Here is a 23,686-nt window from a genome sequence, read left to right as displayed (position 1 = left end):
TCATGCATATTCCCATAGTCTGAAAGGATCCTTCTCTCTTTTAACACCAAGACATTTGCAAGAACCTTTTGATAAAATTGACACAGAAAGACTCCAGAGTAATAGCTTTTTTCAAGAATGTAGAGGCGAAGAAATATTTTATAAATAAAATCCAGATATTTGCTATATCAGGGTGTTGTATTGAGGACATTGTCTTATCTTTTTTGGTGGTAGTAAATTGCAGTGCTTCCATTGCTTTTTAAACACTGTTCAGATAGTGATGTGCAATAATAAATTTATGCTTCATTCACATAGTAATTAGCAGTGCATAAAAATTAGTTGTTTTAGTTTGTAAATGATTCAGTAAACTACAAATGAGTTGCACACGGAGTTGGCCGTGAACAGTAGCCGTGTTCGCAAATTTTGAATGACTAAAGAAGCCACAGCTGTTTTTGGATGTTCATGGTGCACAGTGCCTTCACAGCTTTGCTTTATAAATTCTACCAGTTAAATCTTAGTTATTTTTAATAAACAGGTAACCAAATTTTTAGTGTATAATTGAAAATATTTCTTTTGATGTGCTTTAAATGAAATGTGTCACAAGTTTGACATATTATCTTTAGTATGACTAAAACTTATTTTATGTTGTTTGCAGAAACTAGCAGAGGGTTTGAGTCCAGTTCGTCTACAAAGCAATAAGAATGCTGATCTCACTAAACTGCAGTACCGGGACGGTGCAAGTCAGGTTAGTTGGAAGATATGAGTGTATGCTACTGGTTTTTAGGTTTTAGCTCACTTACGCCTTCCCTTCCCTTCCCTTCCCGCCTACCCCATGCTGTGTTTAGGAAGGACACAAGGGTTTGGTGTGTGTGTGTGGGGGGGGGGGGGGGGGGGGGGAGCACTGCAGGATGTCAGGAAGTAGCTCCTGGTAAGAGGACAACTTTCGTTTGGTTCATTTAGCAATTTTCCTGAGATGTGGCTGTTGTTTGAAATGGATCACTTTTTCTAAAATTCCTGTTCTTCCCAAAACTCTAAGTTTTTTCTTACTAAATTATCAGTCATTTGACTGTCCACTACATGGCATTGAAGAAGTCTATGCACTTATCAATTTACATGATGGAAGCAACTGCAGAAATACTTATAAAATCTTCTGATTTCACAACAGACAGCTCTTAATTAGGAGAAAAATGACAGTTTGAAAACACTAAGAGAGAAAAACTCAGATGAGACAGAAATCACTGCTTGAGAGAGAGAGAGAGAGAGAGAGAGAGAGAGAGAGAGAGAGAGAGAGAGAGAGAGAAACTGTCCAAAGCTACAATGAACTGAGATAATTAAAACTGAAGTAAACTAATAATAGATGACAAGTAGCATATAGGAAAAAATAAAGGATAAATTATGGAAAGCACGGAAAAGTGAAATAATACACAGAAAAAAGTGAGGAGAAAGACAAAAAGGGAAGGAAAGCAATGTATGTAAGTGGAAAAAATTCTAGATACCAGAGACAGACACAGAAAAAATTGTAGGAATGAGAGGAGAAGTGAAGTGAAACTATCAGTATGACGATAAGGAGAACAAAATTAAGTAAAAGCAAATGATGTAAGAAGGTTTGTGTGGGAGAGAAGGCTGTTATATATAATTTATTAGTCTGTGATCATCTATTATCATAGAATATATGACAGATATTGTAGAAAAAGTGTTCGTTACTCTTGGCTGTCACCTTGCTCCTGTAGGCATGAACAGATAGATCAGTATCAGTACTGAATATAAAATACAATTGAAACACACATTTAAGAACTGAGAGTAGGGAATCGGTTTTAAAGCATAGTAGGTGTATTACAGAGATTGGCAAGGTGTAGAAGCAGGTGTAAGAAACTGCTTCATATGGTAGGTTTTCACTGAAAAGGCAAGAGTTGTAGTTATACCATATAAGTTGATAAATCAGTTGCAGTTTATCATAGGAGTTTAGTGACGGACAGTTGCTTCTCAAATACTTCAGTGCTGTGTTCTAAGAGTAAGTTGTGCAAAGATAGTTTGTGCACAGGTATGACTAAGAAGTCAAAATATTCATGAGATTGGCAGAACAAAATGTGGGAGTGTCTCACAACACTTTCACCTTCCTTGGTGCCCAAGACAACCTTTTAATAAGGAAAATAATATCAGCTGATCAGAGTTGTGTTGGCTTGGCTTCAATAAGGCCTTGGGAAGGAGGCATGCATTGATAGGAATGCCAGTATATGAGACATATTAATATCAAGAGATGTGGGTAGATGGTGAAGTGCCTGGTAAGAGGATAGCTGCAAAAAATGTTGAAACACATATTACAGAAGTATTTAAGAAATTTTAAGAAAAATACTTTGCCCTTTGCTCATGTGTCTTTTGAACTTGATCATTAATTGTATCCAAATACCCATAATGGCTCCAAAAGTTAGGATTCTAACATAAAGCAAGTAATAGCTTAGCCAGAAGCATGATAGTGATGTATATTAAAACCATTACTGTGTTGCATTAAAGCGCTTAGCCAAGGTTTGACTGTAAGCTAAGAACCAACTTACTGCTGAAAGATATTTTGGAAGTTCCTCCTCAGATTTGAAGCATGGACTCATATAAAAGAATAATAATTTGTTACCAGGCCAGGTAAAAAATCTAAGCTCCTGAATTCACAACCATCCTGACATTGTCTGGAGATAGTAGATTGTTGTTGACTTTTTGCAGCTACACAGTACTTAAACTATGATCTGAAGTTCATCACACACAGTCATAGTACTGAGTAATAACATATACAAAAAATTAATTCATCATAAATAGGAATACCTCTGACTGTATCCAAACTCTTTGGGAAGCAATACTGTCACGATATTTTTGTACCATATTATGATTTTACATGAAGCAAACAGTATGAGTAATGGTTTATGTGTTTGAATTCCTGCATAAAATAAGGAGGCATAATATGTTGCAAAAAAACTGTTTTCCTAACATTAACATCTAAAAATTCCAAGATACATATTTTCATATTGCAGTAAAATCATAAAAAGGTGACTGCAGGCTGAGAGAAAAAGAATAACAGGCATGCAGTTATTATATGCAGTATTAATGTAAACTCCAACAGCACTTAAAAATGAGAATAAATTCCTGAAACCCCCTATGCACTTAAAAAATGAGAATAAATTCCTGAAATTGGAATGCTATGGATGGAAAAAAAAAAAACATTATGGGAATGTGTGTATAATAAGAGAAAATAAATTCTCTTAAGTCATTTTGAACATTTTTGAACAAAAATGTCACCCATTTGGAGAGAAAGAAAATGAATGTTTTTGCCTCGGTGTTTATTTTATATCTTCTGAAAACTGATAAAAACAAAAGATGCAACAATGTTAAGCTGTGTTTGATGAGCCCCCCCCCCCCTTTTTCTGTTTAGAAAATATGCAGGAGCAACATATATATGAATGACTGAAAACTGTAATGCTGTAATGCATGTAAACCACTAGAGGAGGCCTGTGTCCGACAGTGGATGTCAAATGGCTTATGATGTGTTGATGTTAAAACTAAATGACTTTCAGAAAAAAGCCTCTATGACATTTACAAGACTAAAAAGCAATAAGTTGCAGATTAAAGCTGTGTGATTAGCTGTGAAGTGTGTTAAGATACTTCTATGATTAAATACTTCCTCATATCAGGGTTTCACTTATGGGATAATAATTGGGTATTTCTATGGTGAAGAACCATTTCACTGAGAAATACTTTTCTCAGAAAATATTCAATGCAGGAACCAACAAATGGAAAGTTGAGATGGAATAACAATAATATAGAAAGGATAAACAGCTACTCATATATAGAGGAGGCACTGAGTCGCAGACAGACACATTGAAAAATACTTCTAAAATATTAAAACTTTCCTTCTGCGGCAGGAAACACTCACTCTGTCACGCACGCACTCACTCTGTCACGCACGCACTCACTCTGTCACGCACACACATTCGAACAAGCATAACTCACAGAGTCATAATTACTGCCTCAGGGCACTAGAGCCCGACTGTGCAGCACAGAGCCGCAAACAGGGGCTGGTAGTGGAGTTAAGAAGGAGACATGATACAGGAAGGGGGAGGGATCGCAGGGAATGGGAGGCAGTAGATGTAGTGCTACCTGAGAGTGTGTGCAGTGATTTGGTGGAGATGGGATAATCTTGTTGCAGTGTCAAGAAGCTCTGCTGGGAAATGGGGGGGGGGGGGGGGGGGGGGAATGTAAAGGATTCATGGGGGCATTGACAGGATAACAGTTAACAGTGTGTAATATTGGCGCGAGAGCAGAGAAGTGGATAGGTAGGTAGGTAAAAGACAGCAACTAGTGAAAAATTGAAGGGTTACAGGACAACAGGATATATTGCAAGGTGAGTTCCCACTTGCACATTTCAGAAAATCTGGTGTCATTAGGAAACATCCAGATGGTGCAGACCATGAGTCAATCATTAAAGTGAAGCACATTGTGTTGAGCATTATTTTCAGCAACTGGGTGGTCCAGCTGTCTTGGCCATTAATGTGGATGGACAGCATGTTAGTTATCATGCCAACATAGAAAGTAGTACAGTGGTTGCTGCTTAGTTGGAAGAGCACATGGCCACTTTCTCAGGTGGTCCTGCCTTTGATTGGGGTAGGTAGGGTTGCAACTACCTGTCATCATTCCCTAAAATGAAGAATATTCTCCTCACCTCTCCCACAGCAGTACTCCTATGCCCACCAAACCCATGAAATTCGCTTGTCTCTTTATACTCTTCCCATGCTCCCAACCCCTTGCTTCATATTCATTGCAATAGACCTAGATGAAAGACCTGCCCCCATACATTCTCCCTCTACCACATACTCCAGTCATGCCACAGGCATCCCAAATCCCATCAAAGGGAAGGGTCACCCGTGAAAGCAGCCATGTTATCTACCAGTTAAGCTGCAGCTGCTCTGTTGCTTTCCGTGTGGGCATGAGAAATCCCCACCCCAACACAGCATAGCTTCCAAACACTCCACCTACACCTAACAACCTTATCCTGTTCCCACCAAGTCCCCACTCGTACTCTGCTATTCCTCCATCTCTCCCCCTTGCTGCTGCATGCCTCATCCTTACCCCCATTACGCACCCCTGATTGCTACTCAGCCAGACACAATCAGGATCTTGTGCCCTGAGACAGTGACCATGTGCTTCCTGCTGCAGGAGGAGGCCTTTGTCCAAATTTATTTTTTATTGTGCCTGTCTATGATTCAGTGCCTCCTCTATATGCTTCAATTCAGGAAGCAGTTACCAAGCCATTCTTCTATTGTCATTTGCAGTCTTGTATGAATATGTGTTTGGAAAACATCTGATGAGTGTGGAATAGTTCAAAAGAAGTAATAATAGATTAAATTGCTACATGCTACATGTCAGATATCTCATTTCTGATCCTTATCATTGAAGAGCTCTGTTTTGCCATAAAAGTTCTTTCCATTGTGCACTTCAGTGGAATACTTCATTTAGCTATCTTTCCTTTCTTAGTATAGCAAAAATGGATTGATGTCAGCTCTTCATAACCTAGGGTTATGCATTGAGAACATGTCCATTAAATTTTTCTCATCTTTCATGGCTTTATCTTATGTCATTAGTGAGAAGGTGACACAGTGGTTAAGGTACTGGACTTGCATTCAGGAGGGCCAAGGTTAGCTCTTGGAATCTAGAAAGGAACTTCCCCCATTCCTCGTCTCCAATCCATACAGATTCTTTCTCTCAGATCAGGACACCAATACTCATGATGCCCTAGTCTTCCAGGGCCCAAAAGATTTTGATGAAACATGGAAACAGTACTTAACCTCAGGAGAACTATGCACACAACAGGCTCAGTTCAAATCTAAATGCCTCTGAAGTTTGCATCCTCATCGCATTCTGATAAGGACTTCAGGTCTCTCGTCAGTATTTTCATTTGTTGGTCAGTTTTTCTGAACCAACAATACATTAAAGCCACAGGTTAGCATGTTTTGATTCATGTCTCTGTCTGTGTTGCAGCTTGGTAAGCAAGCCACCCACATTTGTTCTTTGTAAGCCATAGTATTAATGTCTAGATTGGACATTGTAATATACCCAGGTTAGTTCCCTCAGCACTATGTCTTCAGTAGTCACCTTTTGCAGGCAATTAAGGGGATGTTTGATATTAATTGATACCTCTTCCCATTTTACCCATCTGTTACAGATGATGGGTATTCTACATTTATAGCTGCAACTATATATATATTATTTGAAAGATGTTTCCAAAATATTAGTTCACCTACACTTCTCGGAAAATGAATCTTGTACATACCTACCTGTAGTGCAGTAATTAATAATTATCAGCTATTAACAAAAGACATCATGATGCTGTACTAATTGACATAGTTTCTAAGCAACAGTGATGACTTATGTTATGATATTATGTTTTCCTCCCATTTAAGGAAAACTTCTCATGTCTCCCAGCATTAACTGGCTAACTAAAATACTTTATAGCTGAAAGGCATTTTGCTCCTCTAACATCAGTGACAATCAATGTGGGTATTGTAGATAAGTTGCATGGCTCCATTAGAAAAATGACAGTTGTGCTAGATGAGAAGGAAATAGACATATGCAAAAAACTAAATATGAAAAAAGGCATTGTAGAAAGTGTATCATCTTACTGATATTTGGGGTATATTGAATTTGAATTTATGATAAAACTGGTATCCAGCAATGACAGACACAGGTTTACGACGAACTAGCCCATATATGAGAATTACACATGTTTATATGTTGAAATTCAATAAAACAATCCATTTGCACTGATCAACCTTGTAGCCCTAGATGTAAAAAAAGTGGGATCCTATCACATGAGTGGCATGAGTTTTTCCTTTAGCCAAGAATGTGGCTGATATTTCATCTATAATAACTACAGTGTTGACAAGAAGTTAAACCAAAGCAATGAGGAGTGGACAGTGGCATTCCCATTATATAAACTGTTTTTTGAAGCTTGATTGTTCTGCAAAAGTAGTAGTGCCAGAAGTAGGTAAGGCAACAAATGTGTAAACAGTTCCTGTTTCTTCTCCTATTGTTGTGATCCTCTCAACAAGCGCATTCAGTGATATAAAAAACACATTTACCCAGCATTTGACACATATGTCATAGTTATAAATACTGAAACATGTTTTACTATATTAAATATGCTTGTTTTAAGTCCAGCTTCTAAAGTTACATTTACATCACATTAACAAATGTACACATAGTAGTTTATAATTTATTGTCTTCCCCTCCCCTCCCATTACTACTTTTGGTAAATATTAAGTTTTTAGTTTGAAAGGCTACTCCAAAAAATAGGTTAATGTGAGGTAATCATAAAATCTGCAACAGGACTGAAAACTTTCAGATTGGAGCACATTACCCTTGTGTGAGATTTAGGTGCAGATACTAATCCTAGACTTCATAACTTGGTCCCATTGGGGAATATGCTAGGAGTGAAAGCTCGTGATCGGTTAGTAATGGATTGGCTCATGGGACACGCCCAGCCTTTTCCTACTAGGCTGGCCATCTTACAATTTATAAAAGAAATGAACATGTAATGGAGTAATTCATTGCAGAAGTGACATGAAAGCAAGTAATCAAAAATGAAATTTTATTGCTATGAAATAATGAAGTTTTGTAAATTATATGAACAATCACTATGCACAACATTGCATGTGAATTCACACTATATCCTTAATGGCTACTGATTGTTATGATGCATATTACTGTTACATAGCCAAGGCTGGCAAAGATAGTAAACATTCCAGACTGGCATGGAGTTGGTCGACTTTTACCAATCAAAGACCAGCCAAATTAAGATGTGTGATTAGTACAGAAATAATGTCTGCTACACACTAGGGAAGTGTAATAGAGCCATTACTGTTTGCTGTGCATTAATGATATAGCAGCTTGCTCTGTTGTAATCTCAGCTGTTTCATTAGATGGTGTGATAACCTATGGGAAAGTGTTGCCTGGTGAACATTGTAGTAATATCCAGGTATGATTCCACAAAATAGTTGACTCATGCAGAGCCTAGCAAGTGACTGTTCCGGTAAAGATATTTAAAGTAATATGCGTAAGAAAATGAAATAGTCTTTGACTTCCAGCATTAGTGATTCATTACTAGTCAGTCATATCATAGAAATACAGAGAAGTATTAGTGTAAAAGATATTTGTTGAATGATGAAATAGGATCACTTGCAAGGAAATTTTATGTCACATTTTGATTCATTCATAAGATACTGGAAATTGCAGTTTGTCTACAGAAGGTATTGCTTACAAAATACTTATTCAGCCTCTGTATTAGTTAGGTGTATTGGATAGCTATAAGTGGATTTTATTAATATTAATCAATCTACTATGTAGTGTTCTTTTGGTGACAGTGGAGATAAAATCAGACCAGTGATAGCTTACAGAAAAGTATACTGGTGAACATTCTTTCCATACTCCACAAGGAACAAATATACCAGATAATTAATCCAGGCTATCTTAGAACTTGTTCTGCTAACCAGTTCCATCTTTTGGGAAGGGATAGCCCTAGATTTCTGTATCATCTATTTTTTTAGTTGTTCTTCATGTATTATTTTTCTCAGGCCACTTAATTTTTAATATCCTTCAACAGAGTGCAATGTTGGACTCCACATATGTTATCTTTGAAACATCTTACTCAGTCCATATAGTATCACACATCATTAGAGCTCCTACACTGGTAATCCTCTGTCTAGGAAATACCTTATTTAAGGGTTGATGAAAACAGTGTGGCCTTCGTGTCTTCGTGACATGCATGTGCTAACTGCAGAAATGTGAACTATGGTGATTTTATATCCAAACAGCCAACAAGGTGTTATTCTTTTCTCGCCTTCCAAAGGACAAACACCAGTAGACATTCATTGTAGAAAGAAGACAGCGCATGGGGCAGCATGTCTGCTGAAAACCAGTTGTGGAACGCTGCTGCTTCATTATAACATACATCCTCATACTGCAAATGTTGTAACACAAAAGTTATGCTGACTCACGTGGGCGATATCAAGCACCCGCCTATGGTTGTGATCTCTCCCCGTGTGATTACTGTGCCTTTGGTCTCTTAAAAAAAGGCCTTGAAGGGCCAATGATTTCTGTTGGATGAGGATGCTTAGTAAGCAGTTACGGACTTCTTCAGGCAGCAGGACATTGTTTTACCAACTGCGTATTTTAAACCTGGTGCATCAGTAGGATGATTACTTTAGTGCTTACTGTAATTTTGCCTGATTGACTAATCGGTTCTGGAGTGTACAGTCTTCGAACAGAAACTTTTTGATTGCCCCTCAAATTTGTGATGTTTTCCTCGCATTGGCCATTTTCCACCAAGGCAGCAGCACACTTTTTTACTTCTTTTATTATGTAACCCATTTTTGATCATAACCAAATCATCATCTTTTCTTTCTGCTATTCTCATTTTATCATTATGCTCATGATTGAAATTCTTTCATTTGTATGCTCTCACATTTTTGAGAATAGTTCTGTATGTGGTTCATTTTGTCCTTCCCGCAGTATCTCCAATTGGAAATTGATGAGGTTTGACACTTTCACACTGGTTAAAGAAACATATGATGAATTATGTGGCATGTCTTTGAATATTCTTTACATTTTTGTTAATCAAACTTGATAAAGATCTAAGACTGAGGAACAACATTCACTTCCTTCATAGATGCATTACAGTTTTTAAAGATTCTTCTAGTGACTCTCCATTTGGAATCTGCCTTCCACACAACTAAATTTTTGACTGTTCTACCCTAAATTTCTCTGAAAACATGCCCTTGTATATTTGACTACTCATACATGTGTAAAACCATGTGGTCCAAGAACAGCCTCACTTCTTAGCAGTAAGTGTAAGGTTTCTTTAGATTTTGCTTATGTCTTCCCATTTAGACTGATGTATAGATATATGTATAGATATATGAAAAGTTCTCAGAACAGAATAGAGAAAAAGTACTTACATCACTGAAACTTTTTTTTATTTTTCAATGTAGTCTCCTTGTAGATTAATGCACTTGGTGTAATGATTTCCTAGTGCCTCAATCCCCTCTCGAAAATGAGTTTCCTCCAGGCCTGCAAAATAGTTGTCAACTGTGGCTATCTTTTTTTTTTTTTTTTTTTTTTTTAAGTGAATCTTCATTTTCAGTTTTGTGAAGAGATGGAAGTCTGAGGGCCACATCAGGTGAATAAGATGGATGTCGTAACAATTCTTACCTTAGTTCATGTAATTTTGATGTTACGATGGCACATGTGTGTGGGCATGCATTGTCTTGTCGCAGCACCCATCTTGCAGATAATTTTTTCATTTATATTTCTTCAGATAAAATGTGTTGTACCCTTTCAGATGACATCTGGAAAGCATGAGCAATTTCTTACACTTTCAGTTGGTGATCCTTCATGACCATTTTGTTCAATTTTGCAATGATTTCTGGAGTAGTGACACAGCTTGGCCGACCACTGTGCGGATCATCATCTAAGCTCTCCCAACAAAATTTAAATTCATTTGTCCACTTGGCAACAGTTGAATATGAAGGAGCAGAGTCCCCCAGTGTATTTGGAAAATTGGCACGAATGTCCTTTGCTTTCATAGCTTTCTTTATGAAGTACTTAATCGCTGCTCGAATCTCCACCTTTGCAAATCACTATGTGGGAGCAACGACAGAGCCACGTCACTGACACAGCTCTCTTCCAAGATCATTGCATGGCACGTGTTGGCAGGCAACAGTCCAATGAATATCACGTGAACAACTCATCACTGACCTCTCGTGGTGATTCCAAGAACTTTACAAACCACCGTCTTACAAGGGACAGTCAGAAAGTAGAGCTCTTATTTCTTTATCCTTCATTAAGTTGATAATGTAGTAACTGTGAATTTGGCATACTTCTGCAAACCTTCTTCTAGAACCTACTCCAGTAACTGCATCCTACATTAACAGATGATAGCTTTGTACAATTTAGAAAATGGCAACATTAAATATGCATAAGACATTATTTGTGATTGAATTCCTTACTACAGAAGTGAAATGCCTAATTACATTCATGAAAGCCTGAAGCAGGTGCATGGAGGTGCTACTGTGCATTACAACACCATTAGCTGATGAGTTCTTCACTGTAAAGAAGCTGAAGCGAAACACAGTTGGCTGATGCATTGTGCAGTGGCAAGTGAGCAACTGCACTGACTTCTCACAACATCCATCGCGATGGCCAGATCATCCAGTCATCCATGTTGACCACCTGGTAACATCATATGAAATGTGTCACCATGTGAAAGCTGTGTGATGGCCTTATTGAAAACTGGTTTGCTCCAATATTTGTACAGCAGAGTATCAAAATTGTTGACCGATTAAAGCGGCAAGGGAAGCAATTTCATCCAATCTGCAACACTATCAGACTTCCATCTGTCCAGATGACATGGAAAAGCTCATGAGGGCATACTTTAAAGATGTGTAGACCTTTTAAATTCTGTGTGTCAGTGACTGAGGAAGCAGGACCATGATTTTTACTGCACAGGCATACATGCTTTTGTTTCAAGGTGGGTGAAAACGGTATACAAAGATGATCATATTGACAAGTGACGTATTAATCATGAATGTTGTAGCTGTTATCCTATATATATGGTTTACTTTTCTTGTAAAATAAAAATAAAAAAGAATGGGAGGCCGGCCACGGTGGCCATGCGGTTCTGGCGCTGCAGTCCGGAACCGTGGGGCTGCTATGGTCGCAGGTTCGAATCCTGCCTCGGGCATGGGTGTGTGTGATGTCCTTACGTTAGTTAGGTTTAAGTAGTTCTAAGTTCTAGGGGACTTACGACCTAAGATGTTGAGTCCCATAGTGCTCAGAGCCATTCGAACCATTTGAAAAGAATGGGAAGAATTACTGTATCACCGACCATCATATCGTTCACATTTATTTAATTTACCAGGTAATAGTTAGCATTCTGAAAGCTGAAAAATACTGAATCGGCAGTGACATTACTACCTGTTGTCTTATGGATGTCATAAACAAAAGATCAATCTGGACTTACGCAATCTGTGTTCATGGAATCCATGTCAGTTGTTAAAGAGGAGTTTGTCTGACATTGAAAGAAAGGAAAAGAAAGTATTTGTATGCAAACATAACATTTCTTCCATAAAGCTACACCTAAACTCGTAGGAGTTTTTCTGACCTCAAAAGAAAGAAAGGAAAAGAAAGCGTTTGTATGCAAACATAACATGTTCCATAAAGCTACAAGTAATTGACATCAGTAATATCAATATGTAGTACTGCACAGCAGTTCTCCAAAGGTTCTTGAAAACTGTATTCAGCTGGGCCTTCTTTTTGCATATGTAGGACATTCCAGTTCTCTATGAAAACCTACTCTAGGATAGGTTCCATTCTTTAGCATAACAGATGTAAAATCTTACAGGTACCCAACACGTTCAGTTCACTCAGTTGCGTTGATCAACTTCAGTTGTTTCATTTCTATGACAACATATCAATATTTCTCTCTCTTATTTGTGTTATCCTATATTTATTTTTCCTTTGGAGAAGAAATGCAGTATTTCTGCTCTCTGTCTCTTTACTTCCTACATTTCTTGTCAGTAATTGATATGAAGTCCCCAGAGATGGTCCACAGTGACTTACAAAACATATTTTTACTGTCCATCTATATTGCTTTAATTATTCTGAAAGACCAGTTTTGGCTCAACATGAACCATCCTTAGATCATATTGTATTGGTTACAAGAGTAACACATCCAACTTTTGAGCAAACTTTACATGTTATGTCACAGGATAAAAAGAAACAATACATTTCATGGGCAGTATGGTCAATTTTTTATTGACTGTACATAGGACCATGACTATCCATCAATTAAGATTGTGATTTCAAATTTATTAAATCTCTTTATAGCTGTCATTCCATTCATTTCTGTTACATTTACTTTTTGTTTATCAGTAAGATTTCAAGGAAACTGTGCCATCTAGGTGCAGACCAACAAAGCATACTTTTCTTATAAGAATGACGAAGTCTGCCACATCAGGCCAACACCTGTGTCACATGCACTGTCCAACTTCTGCAGTTCCTGTGCCATTTGGTTAAACTGTACACTATGTATGCAAATACTACTAACTTCATATTCTTTTCATGTTATTTGCAGATACTGCTAACTTCATATTCTTTTCATGTTATTTGCAGATACTACTAACTTCATATTCTTTACATGTTACTTGCACATACTAAAGGCTACCTAGCAGCAGCTCTCTCTTTATCCTAACATTTCTCGCAGGAGAGCTTCTGTAAAGTTTGGAAGGTAGGAGACGAGGTACTGGCAGAAGTAAAGCTGTGAGTACCGGGCGTAAGTTGTGCTTCGGTAGCTCAGATGGTAGAGCACTTGCCCGCGAAAGGCAAAGGTCCCGAGTTCGAGTCTCGGTCGGGCACACAGTTTTAATCTGCCAGGAAGTTTCATATCAGCGCACACTCCGCTGCAGAGTGAAAATCTCATTCTGGAATTTCTCCATATCTTGTCAATCCCCTTGATCATGGATGAAGTTTTATGTAAGAATGTCTATCAGTGTGTCTGAAATAACATCACAAAAAGTGTTTCTTTGTACGAAACTTCTTTCCATGTGCCAATTGTAATCCATGTCCTCCCTCTTAATGTTATTTGTTTATTTTCTGACATCCTCTTGCTACATCTAAAAGGCACAGATCTTTCTTTCCTGCTCCATCGCATAACACTCTGAAGTACTAGAAAAGCACCGTCATGGCTACACACACACACACACACACACACACACACACACACACACACACACGGAATTCTGTGGTTCAGGACAACAAAGCAGAACATTATCTCAGTTGTCTTGTCTTGAGTTAGTGCCAGATAAGCAGTAACACAATAGATAAAAATAACAACGTACAATTGTGGGAACAAGAGCCCAACCAGTGAAGTGCATTGTAATCAAAGTAAAATAAATGTTTCTAAGTATATGTGGGTTTGATTTTTGACCTACATAATTGGTAACCCCCCAAAAAACAATGAATAAACATCAAACCAGAGAAATCAGCTAAAGTGTAGCAGTATATGACATAATAGCACCTCCACTAGCTAAAATAATCAACCAATCTTTTGAACAGAGGTGCTTTCCTGATATGTTAAAATATGCCAAAGTGAGTCCTCTGTTCAAGAAAGGGTTCAGGGAAGATATGGGAAACTATCGCCTATTTCTATTCTCCCAATCCTGTCAAAAGTGTTAGAGAAAGTAGTTGCAAATCAGATCAAAAATTTTATGGTAAAAAATGATATTATTGTAAGTAACCAATTTGGATTCCAAGAAGGAAAAAACACACTGGATGCAGTAAATAAATTTATTGAGAAGATACACAGATCATTGGATCAGAGGAGTAAAGTTGCAGGTATCTTCTGCGATCTTTCAAAAGCATTTGACTCGGTGAACCATGTCTTGCTTATCTACAAATTAAACAAATATGGGATTAAGGACAAAGCTCTGAAATGGCTCACATCATACTTGCACAACAGAAAGCAAAGGGTAAGTGTCACATCAAATGCAGTGAATTATTATTCTAAATGCAGTACAGTATCACAAGGTGTGCCTCAAGGCTCCATTTTCCTTCTCTAGATTGTCGCACAGATGACAGAATGGTAGATATCGAAATAGACGACAGAGGGATAGCGAAACAATTGAAATTGCTCAAAAGAGGAAAGGCCGCTGGACCTGATGGGATACCAGTTTGATTTTACACAGAGTACGCGAAGGAACTTGCCCCCTTCTTGCAGCGGTGTACCGTTGGTCTCTAGAAGAGCGAAGCGTTCCAAAGGATTGGAAAAGGGCACAGGTCATCCCCGTTTTCAAGAAGGGATGTCGAACAGATGTGCAGAACTATAGACCTATGTCTCCAACATCGATCAGTTGTAGAATTTTGGAACATGTATTATGTTAGAGTATAATGACTTTTCTGGATACTAGAAATCTACTCTATAGGAATCAGCATGGTTTTCGAAAAAGACGGTCATGTGAAACCCAGCTCGCACTATTCGTCCACAAGACTCAGAGGGCCATAGACACGGGTTCACAGGTAGATGCCATGTTTCTTGACTTCCGCAAGGCGTTTGACACAGTTCCCCACAGTCGTTTAATGAACAAAATAAGAGCATACGGACTATCAGACCAATTGTGTGATTGGATTGAGGAGTTCCTGGATAACAGAACGCAGCATGTCATTCTCAATGGAGAGAAGTCTTCCGAAGTAAGAGTGATTTCAGGTGTGCCACAGGGGAGTGTCGTAGGACCATTGCTATTCACAATATACGTAAATGACCTGGTGGATGACATCGGAAGTTCACTGAGGCTTTTTGCAGATGATGCTGTGGTGTATCGCGAGGTTGCAACAATGAAAAATTGTACTGAAATGAAATGCAGGAGGATCTGCAGCGAATTGGCGCATTGTGCAGGGAATGGCAATTGAATCTCAATGTAGACAAGTGTAATGTGCTGCGAATACATAGAAAGATAGATCTCTTATCATTTAGCTACAAAATAGCAGGTCAGCAACTGGAAGCAGTTAATTCCATAAATTATCTGGGAGTACGCATTAGGAGTGATTTAAAATGTAATGATCATATAAAGTTGATCATCGGTAAAGCAGATGCCAGACTGAGATTCATTGGAAGAATCCTAAGGAAATGCAGTCCAAAAACAAAGGAAGTAGGTTACAGTACGCTTGTTCGCCCACTGCTTGAATACTGCTCAACAGTGTGGGATCCGTACCAGATAGGGTTGATAGAAGAAATAGAGAACATCCAACGGAGAGCAGCGCGCTTCGTTACAGGATCATTTAGTAATTGCGAAAGCGTTACGGAGATGATAGGTAAACTCCAGTGGAAGACTCTGCAGGAGAGACGCTCAGTAGCTCGGTTCGGGCTTTTGTTAAAGTTTCGAGAACATACCTTCACCGAAGAGTCAAGCAGTATATTGCTCCCTCCTACGTATATCTCGCGAAGAGACCATGAGGATAAAATCAGAGAGATTAGAGCCCACACAGAAGCATACCGACAATCCTTCTTTCCACGAACAATATGAGACTGGAATAGAAGGGAGAACCGATAGAGGTACTCAGGGTACCGTCCGTCACACACTGTCAGGTGGCTTGCGGAGTATGGATGAAGATGTAGATGTAGATGTAGATTTTGATTTTGGGGCCAATCCTTTTCCTATTCTATGTTAATGACTTGCCCATAAATATAAATTCCCCGTCAGTTTTGTTTGCAGATGACACTTCTGTTTTAATTGAAGATGATGCAGAAAAAAATTCAGAGCTCCATTATGAGCACAATGGGTACTCTAGAAAACTGGTTCCAGTTAAATGGCCTGAAACTGAACATTGCAAAAACCAATATGGTACATTTCAAAACCAAACATTTGAAATGTGTGGATCTTAAAATACATTATCACAATCATCCTATGGAAGAAGTTAACACAGTCAAATTTGTAGGACAAAATGTGGACAACAACTGAAACTGGAGTACACATATTGAGTTCCTATCAAATAAACTAAGCAGCTTTGCATTTGCAGTGCAAATACTAGCAAACTCTACTGACCTGAGTACACGAAAAATAGCATTTCTTAGTTATTTTGAACCTGTCATTAGTTATGGTATCATTTCCTGGGGAAATTCAAGTAGTGTATCTCGAATACTGAAACTGCAAAAGAAAATTATAAGATAAGTTTATAGTGCACAACAAACAGAATCTTGTCCCCCATTACTTCGGAACCCGCAAATCCTAACAGTTCCCTCCATACACATATATGAAATTATGATCTTTGTACACAGCAGACAAAAATTGTTTGAGGAAAATCATTTTAACCACACATACAAAACAAGAAATAAAAATAATTTTGTGTTACCCGCACACCATTTGAAATTATATGCACGAACTCCACAGTATGTGGGGATGACAATATATAGCAAGATAATGGGCAAATATATATTTAATATGAAGCCGAGAGTCTAAAAATAAGGCTACAACAGATTCTGTGGGATAAATGCTACTATTCAGTAGAAGAATTCATAGAGGATGACATGATGTATGTGTAACAAAAGTGTATTATTATTATTATTATTATTATTATTATAACATTTGTTAAAATCAGTTGTAATTAATTGTTAGTTTTTTTATTGTATGTGTATTTTTATATTGTATTATTGTTATGGTACCATTTCTTAAAATCAGGTGTTGTAAGTATATGGTAAAACTTTACCAAAATTTTGACATGTCTCCTGTACCTGAATCAAATGATTTAGATTGTGTATGTTATGAGACTAATAAACCACAATTCACAAAAAATTCATGCAAAGAACAAACAAGCCACCTAACTGGTCGGTCTCTTGGTTCTACACAGCCTCCCAGCTCTTTTATGGATGACCAGTTGATGTGTCAGTGTGAGCAGAGGTGTGGCTTGTTGTTCTATAGTTCTCTGAAATCTTGGCATTGTCTCCTCAGTTCGACTGGGTCTAGGCTCGCCTGAGCCTACAACCTCCTTATTACTAGGCCCTATCAAGTACTGCGACGTAATTCCCAATCTATAGACATCTTGCAAAATGGAAAAATTGACAAGGTATCCATTGAAAGAGTGAAACCAGCATGGACCTTACCATTGACGAAGCACAAAAGCGCTCCTCCAGTTCAGGATGATGGAGGGCCAGGTGAGCCTACACCTAGTTGAACTGAAAAGACACTGCCAAGATGCCAGAAGACTGTAGAAAAACCAGTCACACCTGTGCTTACACCGACACATCAACCAGTCGTCTGTAAAAGAGCTAGACGACAAGTCAAATTCAAGTACCTCAACATGCTTTAAGGGGGAGGACAAGAGACCAACCAGTGAAGTGCATTGTTTTTTTCTTTCTGCGAGTGGCTGGTTTCTCTGGTTTGATGTATATTCTTTGTTTTTCATTTTTTTGTGGAGAGCTGTACTTTTGACATTAATCTAAGTAAGATGAACGTCTCTTAAGTATATGTGACTTTGAATTCTGACCTACACATCAAATTCTTTTGTGTTGTGAAATATTCACAGTAAATTTTATTACTCTGCATAATGTGTTACTTACTTGAAACACATTTTCAGGTAATTTTATCACTCGGCAAGAAAGAATTTAGTCATCAGGAGCATCAGAAAGTTTTTGTTGATGGCAATGCTGAATGGGTGAGTCTACATATTCATTTTTTTTATTTATTTAAAAAAGGACATTCCTTCCCGTTTGCATGACCATGCTCTGTTGTCTTTCTGTATATTCCTGTTACTGTTATGAAGCTAGTTATGACATCAGTTGTGTTTCTTAATTTGTTACTCATTGCCAGTTGTCATTTTTATGTTGTTATTAATGTATTGTTTCTGATGTTGAACTACCATATGTGTTTGCATAAAATAATTTTCTATGCTTTTATTTCTGAATAATTCTTCCGACAAAGTTTGTGCAGGAGAGCTCATTGGCTAACCCTATGCCACAGTAGAAGTGTTGTTGACAGAAAGCAGAGAATAATAAATGAATAAGCACCTCAAATGTTTGAGTAACTCAAAATTGTCTAAAAACAAGTCAGAATCCAGGTACTCCATTATTGTAGTGGAAAAAAAATGTGAAGATACATCAAATTTTAGTGGGGGGAAATAAGTGGAAAGAATGATCACCAATATAGTGCACTGTAAATGAAACAAAACATACTGGGATGATTGATCTCACATGATGTGTCTTGATAATCTGCAAAACCTCAGTCCAGCAGTGAAGAAACATGTCTTCCAGATCCAAAACCTGTTAAAACACATTAACATTTAAGATATCATTGTGTGACCAGTTAATTTTGGTCTTTTCTCATATTCTTTTTCTTTTATTACTTTATACTTTACATTTTTTAATTTTGCAGTAAGTATTATTTGCAATCACTTAAACTTTTAAAAATAAATGGGTTACTACCTGACATTCCTGTTCAAACTGTACAACTATAGATTAGTACTGACAGGCAAATGAGTATTGACAGTCAAAATATGTGTGTGTGTGTGTGTGTGTGTGTGTGTGTGTGTGTGTGTGTGTATCTTTTATTTCTGTTAAAATTATGAGCCCTTCACTGTCCTCATTTAATCCTTCAATTTTTTTTTAATTCCCAGTTTTGTTAGACAATACATTATCTGTGTGCAGTTTAAAAAATGTAAGTGAAGACACGGTATAGATCAATGGCAAAGTGCCAGACTACAAATCCAAAGGTCAGTCCTGAGATTTGTATCTGTCACTTAACACTTCTTTCACCTCTGGCAATGTTTGTTAATGAAAAAAATACCAAGTTTCCCTGTGGTTTGAAGTCCGTGTTTAACTGTAGGCCCTGATTTGGTAAGACAGTTTAAAGGTCAGAGAAAGGCAAAAGCATACCACTTCCATAGGACCATCCCTAGTAAAACACTGGTGTTCAAACCAATGAGAGCCTTACCTTTACCTTTAAAAACCTATTTATAATTTAAAATAAGAGGCAATGTTCTCGACATGCACTGTCTTCCTTAGTTACATATACCCCATAATACCCCGTAAGTGTTCCTAAATGGTAAGCAGTTCTGTGAGCCTGAATTCTGTCAGATGTTGAACTCACTAATACCATATATTGACCTTGATCCATGTTGTAATGATGTTGCACTGTGTGAAATATTTTCTACACAAAAAGGAAGAGAAAAGAACACCAGTAACATTATCTGCTTCTGTATTCCTTTGTGAAATGGAGCCTGTGGTGACAGGTTGATCTACAGTGTAGCCTAAGGTTTAGGGTGGTTTAGCCTGAGGTTTAGGGTGTTTGGAAGGTGACACTTAATAATTAAGTTGGCAAGTCAATGTATTTGAGTACAAAATTTTACTCACGGCAAATAACTGATTTGTAATGTTGCCTTGGCTACTTTGAGTTTAGCCAACAGATGTGCTGTTGTAAGAATAACTGTAATTCTTCTGATGCAAATATTTTGCATGTAATGGTTTTCAACAAGTGGTTTATGGACACCATTTAGATGACATGGATGAAAGCAGATTTATGGTTTTGCAGGTTCAGTGTTCTTGTTACAACAAACCAGAATTCAGATGTTGGAGAATGGTCAGTGACCCCCAACAGTCAGTTACCATAAGTTGTTTTGGCAGTGTCCATTAGGCACATAATTTGTTCATCCGGGAATGTGGGGTTTTGCTTAAACACCTGATTTACAAAGATGGTGGAAATGTATTTAAATAATTAAAATTGTAACAATAGGAAAAGATGGAAACTATGTAAGTAAATTGATAATGAGATTAAATGGCCAGCAGAGGGAAATGGATGGGGGCACTCATAACATCTCATTTGCATCAAGTTTACTCAGGAATGAAGTTCTCATCTTAGTTGACTTTTTGTGGGACCTGTAGAACCACCCTCTCCTGTGGGTCTGGGGATTAGAATTTGCCCGAGGTATTCCTGCCTGTCATAAAAGGTGACTAAAAGGTGTCTCATATGTTTCGGTCTTTATATGATGGTCCCCTGTAGGGTTTGACCTCCATTTTTCAAGATTTTCTCAAAGAGCGAGCCAATTAGAGAATGGTGCCTTACATGGTGCGTTGTCTCCATCGTGCCTTGAGATCTTTAGCCCACCTTCTCGTTGTTGCACTGCAGTCCAGCTCATTCTCCATCTCCTGGGCAAGGACGCTTTCCTGGGTGCACTTTCCACCATGCACTATGCAGTGTCGCTTTTTGTGCCGACGATCACCATGGACTTCTTTTTCACCTCATATCCAGCACGGTAGCCAGTCCATTGTGGTGAGGCCGCTATGTACCCTGTTGGTTGTAGTCCCCTGACAATACAAGGATCACTTTGCTGATGCCTGCACCGTTAACTCCCCACGTATGCCAAGGAGTAGATGCCCATCATTCTGGGGCTTCGGGACTCCCAGCAAAGGCCATCCTGCCAGGTGGCCTTTGCTGTGGCTGGGTGGGACCCGTTTGGGAGGTCCCCTGGTCGGAGTGGGTGGCATCAGGGCGGATGACGCGCAATGAAGTGTATCACGTCATCACTTGCTGGTTATCAAACATCAGTAGTCTCCAAGCGTTAAGTCTCAGTACAATGCAAGGATGCACAGCCCTAAATCATTAACCTCCCTGGCCACACCATGGGACGAATGCCAGGCTAAGGATGGCAGCGAACCTTATTCACCCCGGTACCTTGTATGTATGAGAACTGATGGGGACTTTGTTTTGATGAAGCCCCAGTTTTTTGTAGAGCATTTAGAGGACAAGTTTGGTTGAGGTAGAGAGCTTGTCCAACATGCGATCTGGGTCAGTCTTGATAAAAACAGCATCCTCTGCCCAGTCACCGACTTTACTCATTTGTAACCAGTTGGGGGATGTTTCTGTTACCATCACGCCCCATAAGAGCTAAAATATGGTCCAGGGTATTATATTCCACAGGGACCTTTTTGCAATCTGATGACGAGCTGCGCGCCAATTTAGAACAGCGAAGTGTTAATTTTGTGCAGCATGTCCATCAGGGTTCGACGGATAATCAGGTTGCCACTGGTGCCTTCATCTTGGCCTTCGAGAGTGACACCTTTCCCAAAAAGGTCAAGGTGGTGGTCTGCCGCTGTGATGTCAAGTCCTATATCCCTCCCCTGATGCGGTGCTTTAAGTGCTGGAAGTTTGGCCTTATGTCTTCCTGCTGTACTTCCAGCGTCACATGTAGAGATTGTGGACTCCATCACATCCCAATAATCCATCTGCTCCGCCTCCCATCAGTGTTAATTGCAGAGAGCATCATACACCTTTTTCGCCAGACTGCAGGATTCTACAGAAAGAGAGGAAAATCATGGAATACAAGACCCTGGACTGACTGACCTACACTGAGGCTAGGAGAAAATATGAGCACCTGCATCCTCTGGCTGTGACCCTCTCATACTCCACCGCTACAAGAACAGTTGTAGCCCCATCAGTTCCGTGATTTCCAATTGGCTCTCAGAGCCAGAAGGCTACACCTGCCCCCTTGGAGGTGGAGGTCAGTTCCCCTGCCTGTTGCTCCCACACCACTTACCTTGGGAGCACTGCCCCCCCCCCCCCCCCCCCCCCCCACCGTCCAGTCCTTACTTCTCAGCCGGAGAAGCATAAGTCTTCTTCGGTTCCTCTCACCAGGAAAGGGCTCCCTTAAGTCACTCCCTTCCCAGGTTTCTGCTAATAGGAAAGATGGCTCCCATCAGTGGCTGAAGTGCCCAAAAGCAGCTGGTCGTAGGGCTTCATGATCATCCTCAGTCCTGGAGACTGAGTCAGTGAAGCCCTCCCAGCCAGAGAAACCCAAGGAGCAGTGCGAAAAGTCCAAAAAGAAGACCTGTAAGACCAAGGAAATTGTGGTGGCACTCATACCACCGCTGCCTACAAGCTCTGTGTCTGGGGATAAGGTGGAGATTCTGGTGTCCGCTAAGGACCTAGATCTCGCCAGATCCTCAGACACAATGGATATAGAGTGCTCAGGCAATAAGTCGGTGGCAGCAGGTAACCCTGAGGCGTAAACTGCCTCATTGAATGTTCCACACCTTCCCAGTCTCACTATGTCGTCATCTTTCAGTGGAATTGCAGCGGTTTTTTTCCATTGCCTGACTGATATAAGTGTTAAGCTTTACACCTGCTTTTCAGGAAACCTGGTTCCTGGAAATGCAGACCCTTGCCCTCTGAGACTATACGGGATATTACAGAATAAGGATGACGCAGGAAATAACTGTCTGCAATGTATATCTTCCTCCAGTGGTGCAGTACCTCTTGTAAGCTCCCATCTCCTTTGAGATTATATGGGTTAATTAATGATTATTATGTTACATTCCTCTTGTTTTAGTTGACAGTGTATATCGAGACTTTGTTGATTGTTAAATGTAATGATGTGGTACTAACTGATGGAGACGCATTAAGAACTGGTAAAATTTAATTTATTTCCTTTATCACACAGCACAAACATAAACACACTATTATTCAAACTGTGTGCCACTGCTATTAAACATAGAGATAAATCCTTCGCTACGCAACTGCCTTTGGCTCACGCGGCCTACACCTTCCACAGCCTCTCAGCAACTGCTTCTGCTTGCGACTCTCCGCGCCACTGGGCATTGTCGCCCTCCAAAGAACAACCACTTACAGATACTACACACCAGTACCCTCACATCCCCACCAAAACAAAACTAGAGCTAGGTTACCTTTTGAGGGGACTCAGAAGTCCTAGTGAAAGTTATACAATAAAAAATCAGAATTTGAAAATTACACTAATTAGTATTTCATGTCAAAGTAGTTGCAAATAAGTATCAGACCCTGAGAACAAATGACTTTCAAAATATAACTAATGATAATTAGCCTTATCTCCACACCCATAAAACATGATCAATGAATATAGCAATTTGAAAATTATTCAATGACAGCAAAAACTTTACACATAATTTACTAACTGTCTGTTAATCAGCAAGAAAAATGTAAAAAAGATAAGATAATGTGACTGACAGTTTCCCTTTTGTTGGAGATATCAAGCATATTAGTAAAGTTTGCTCTTGATTACACACATGAATCACAGTAAAGAACATAATTGACACTAAGGAATGGAATCTGAATAAATGAGCCTAATTTTGAATAACCTAATACAAATGTAAAACCTA

The 23,686-nt window shown here is 38.9% G+C and overlaps 1 protein-coding gene across 6 annotated transcripts in view; it reads left to right on the top strand.

Moving 5' to 3' along the window:
• Window positions 1-23,686, top strand: part of LOC126354250 (inositol polyphosphate-5-phosphatase A) — a 311,452-nt gene that overhangs the window by 161,835 nt on the left and 125,931 nt on the right. For all 6 annotated transcript variants that reach the window (XM_050003765.1, XM_050003764.1, XM_050003766.1 and 3 more), the window contains 2 exons: window positions 635-724; window positions 18,139-18,216. In XM_050003765.1, the coding sequence (XP_049859722.1) occupies window positions 635-724; window positions 18,139-18,216 (168 nt within the window). The remainder of the gene's footprint in view (window positions 1-634; window positions 725-18,138; window positions 18,217-23,686) is intronic.

Source organism: Schistocerca gregaria, chromosome 3 (genome assembly GCF_023897955.1).
Source record: "Schistocerca gregaria isolate iqSchGreg1 chromosome 3, iqSchGreg1.2, whole genome shotgun sequence".
NCBI lineage: Eukaryota > Metazoa > Arthropoda > Insecta > Orthoptera > Acrididae > Schistocerca > Schistocerca gregaria.
This window is presented reverse-complemented; position numbering and strand designations above follow the sequence as displayed.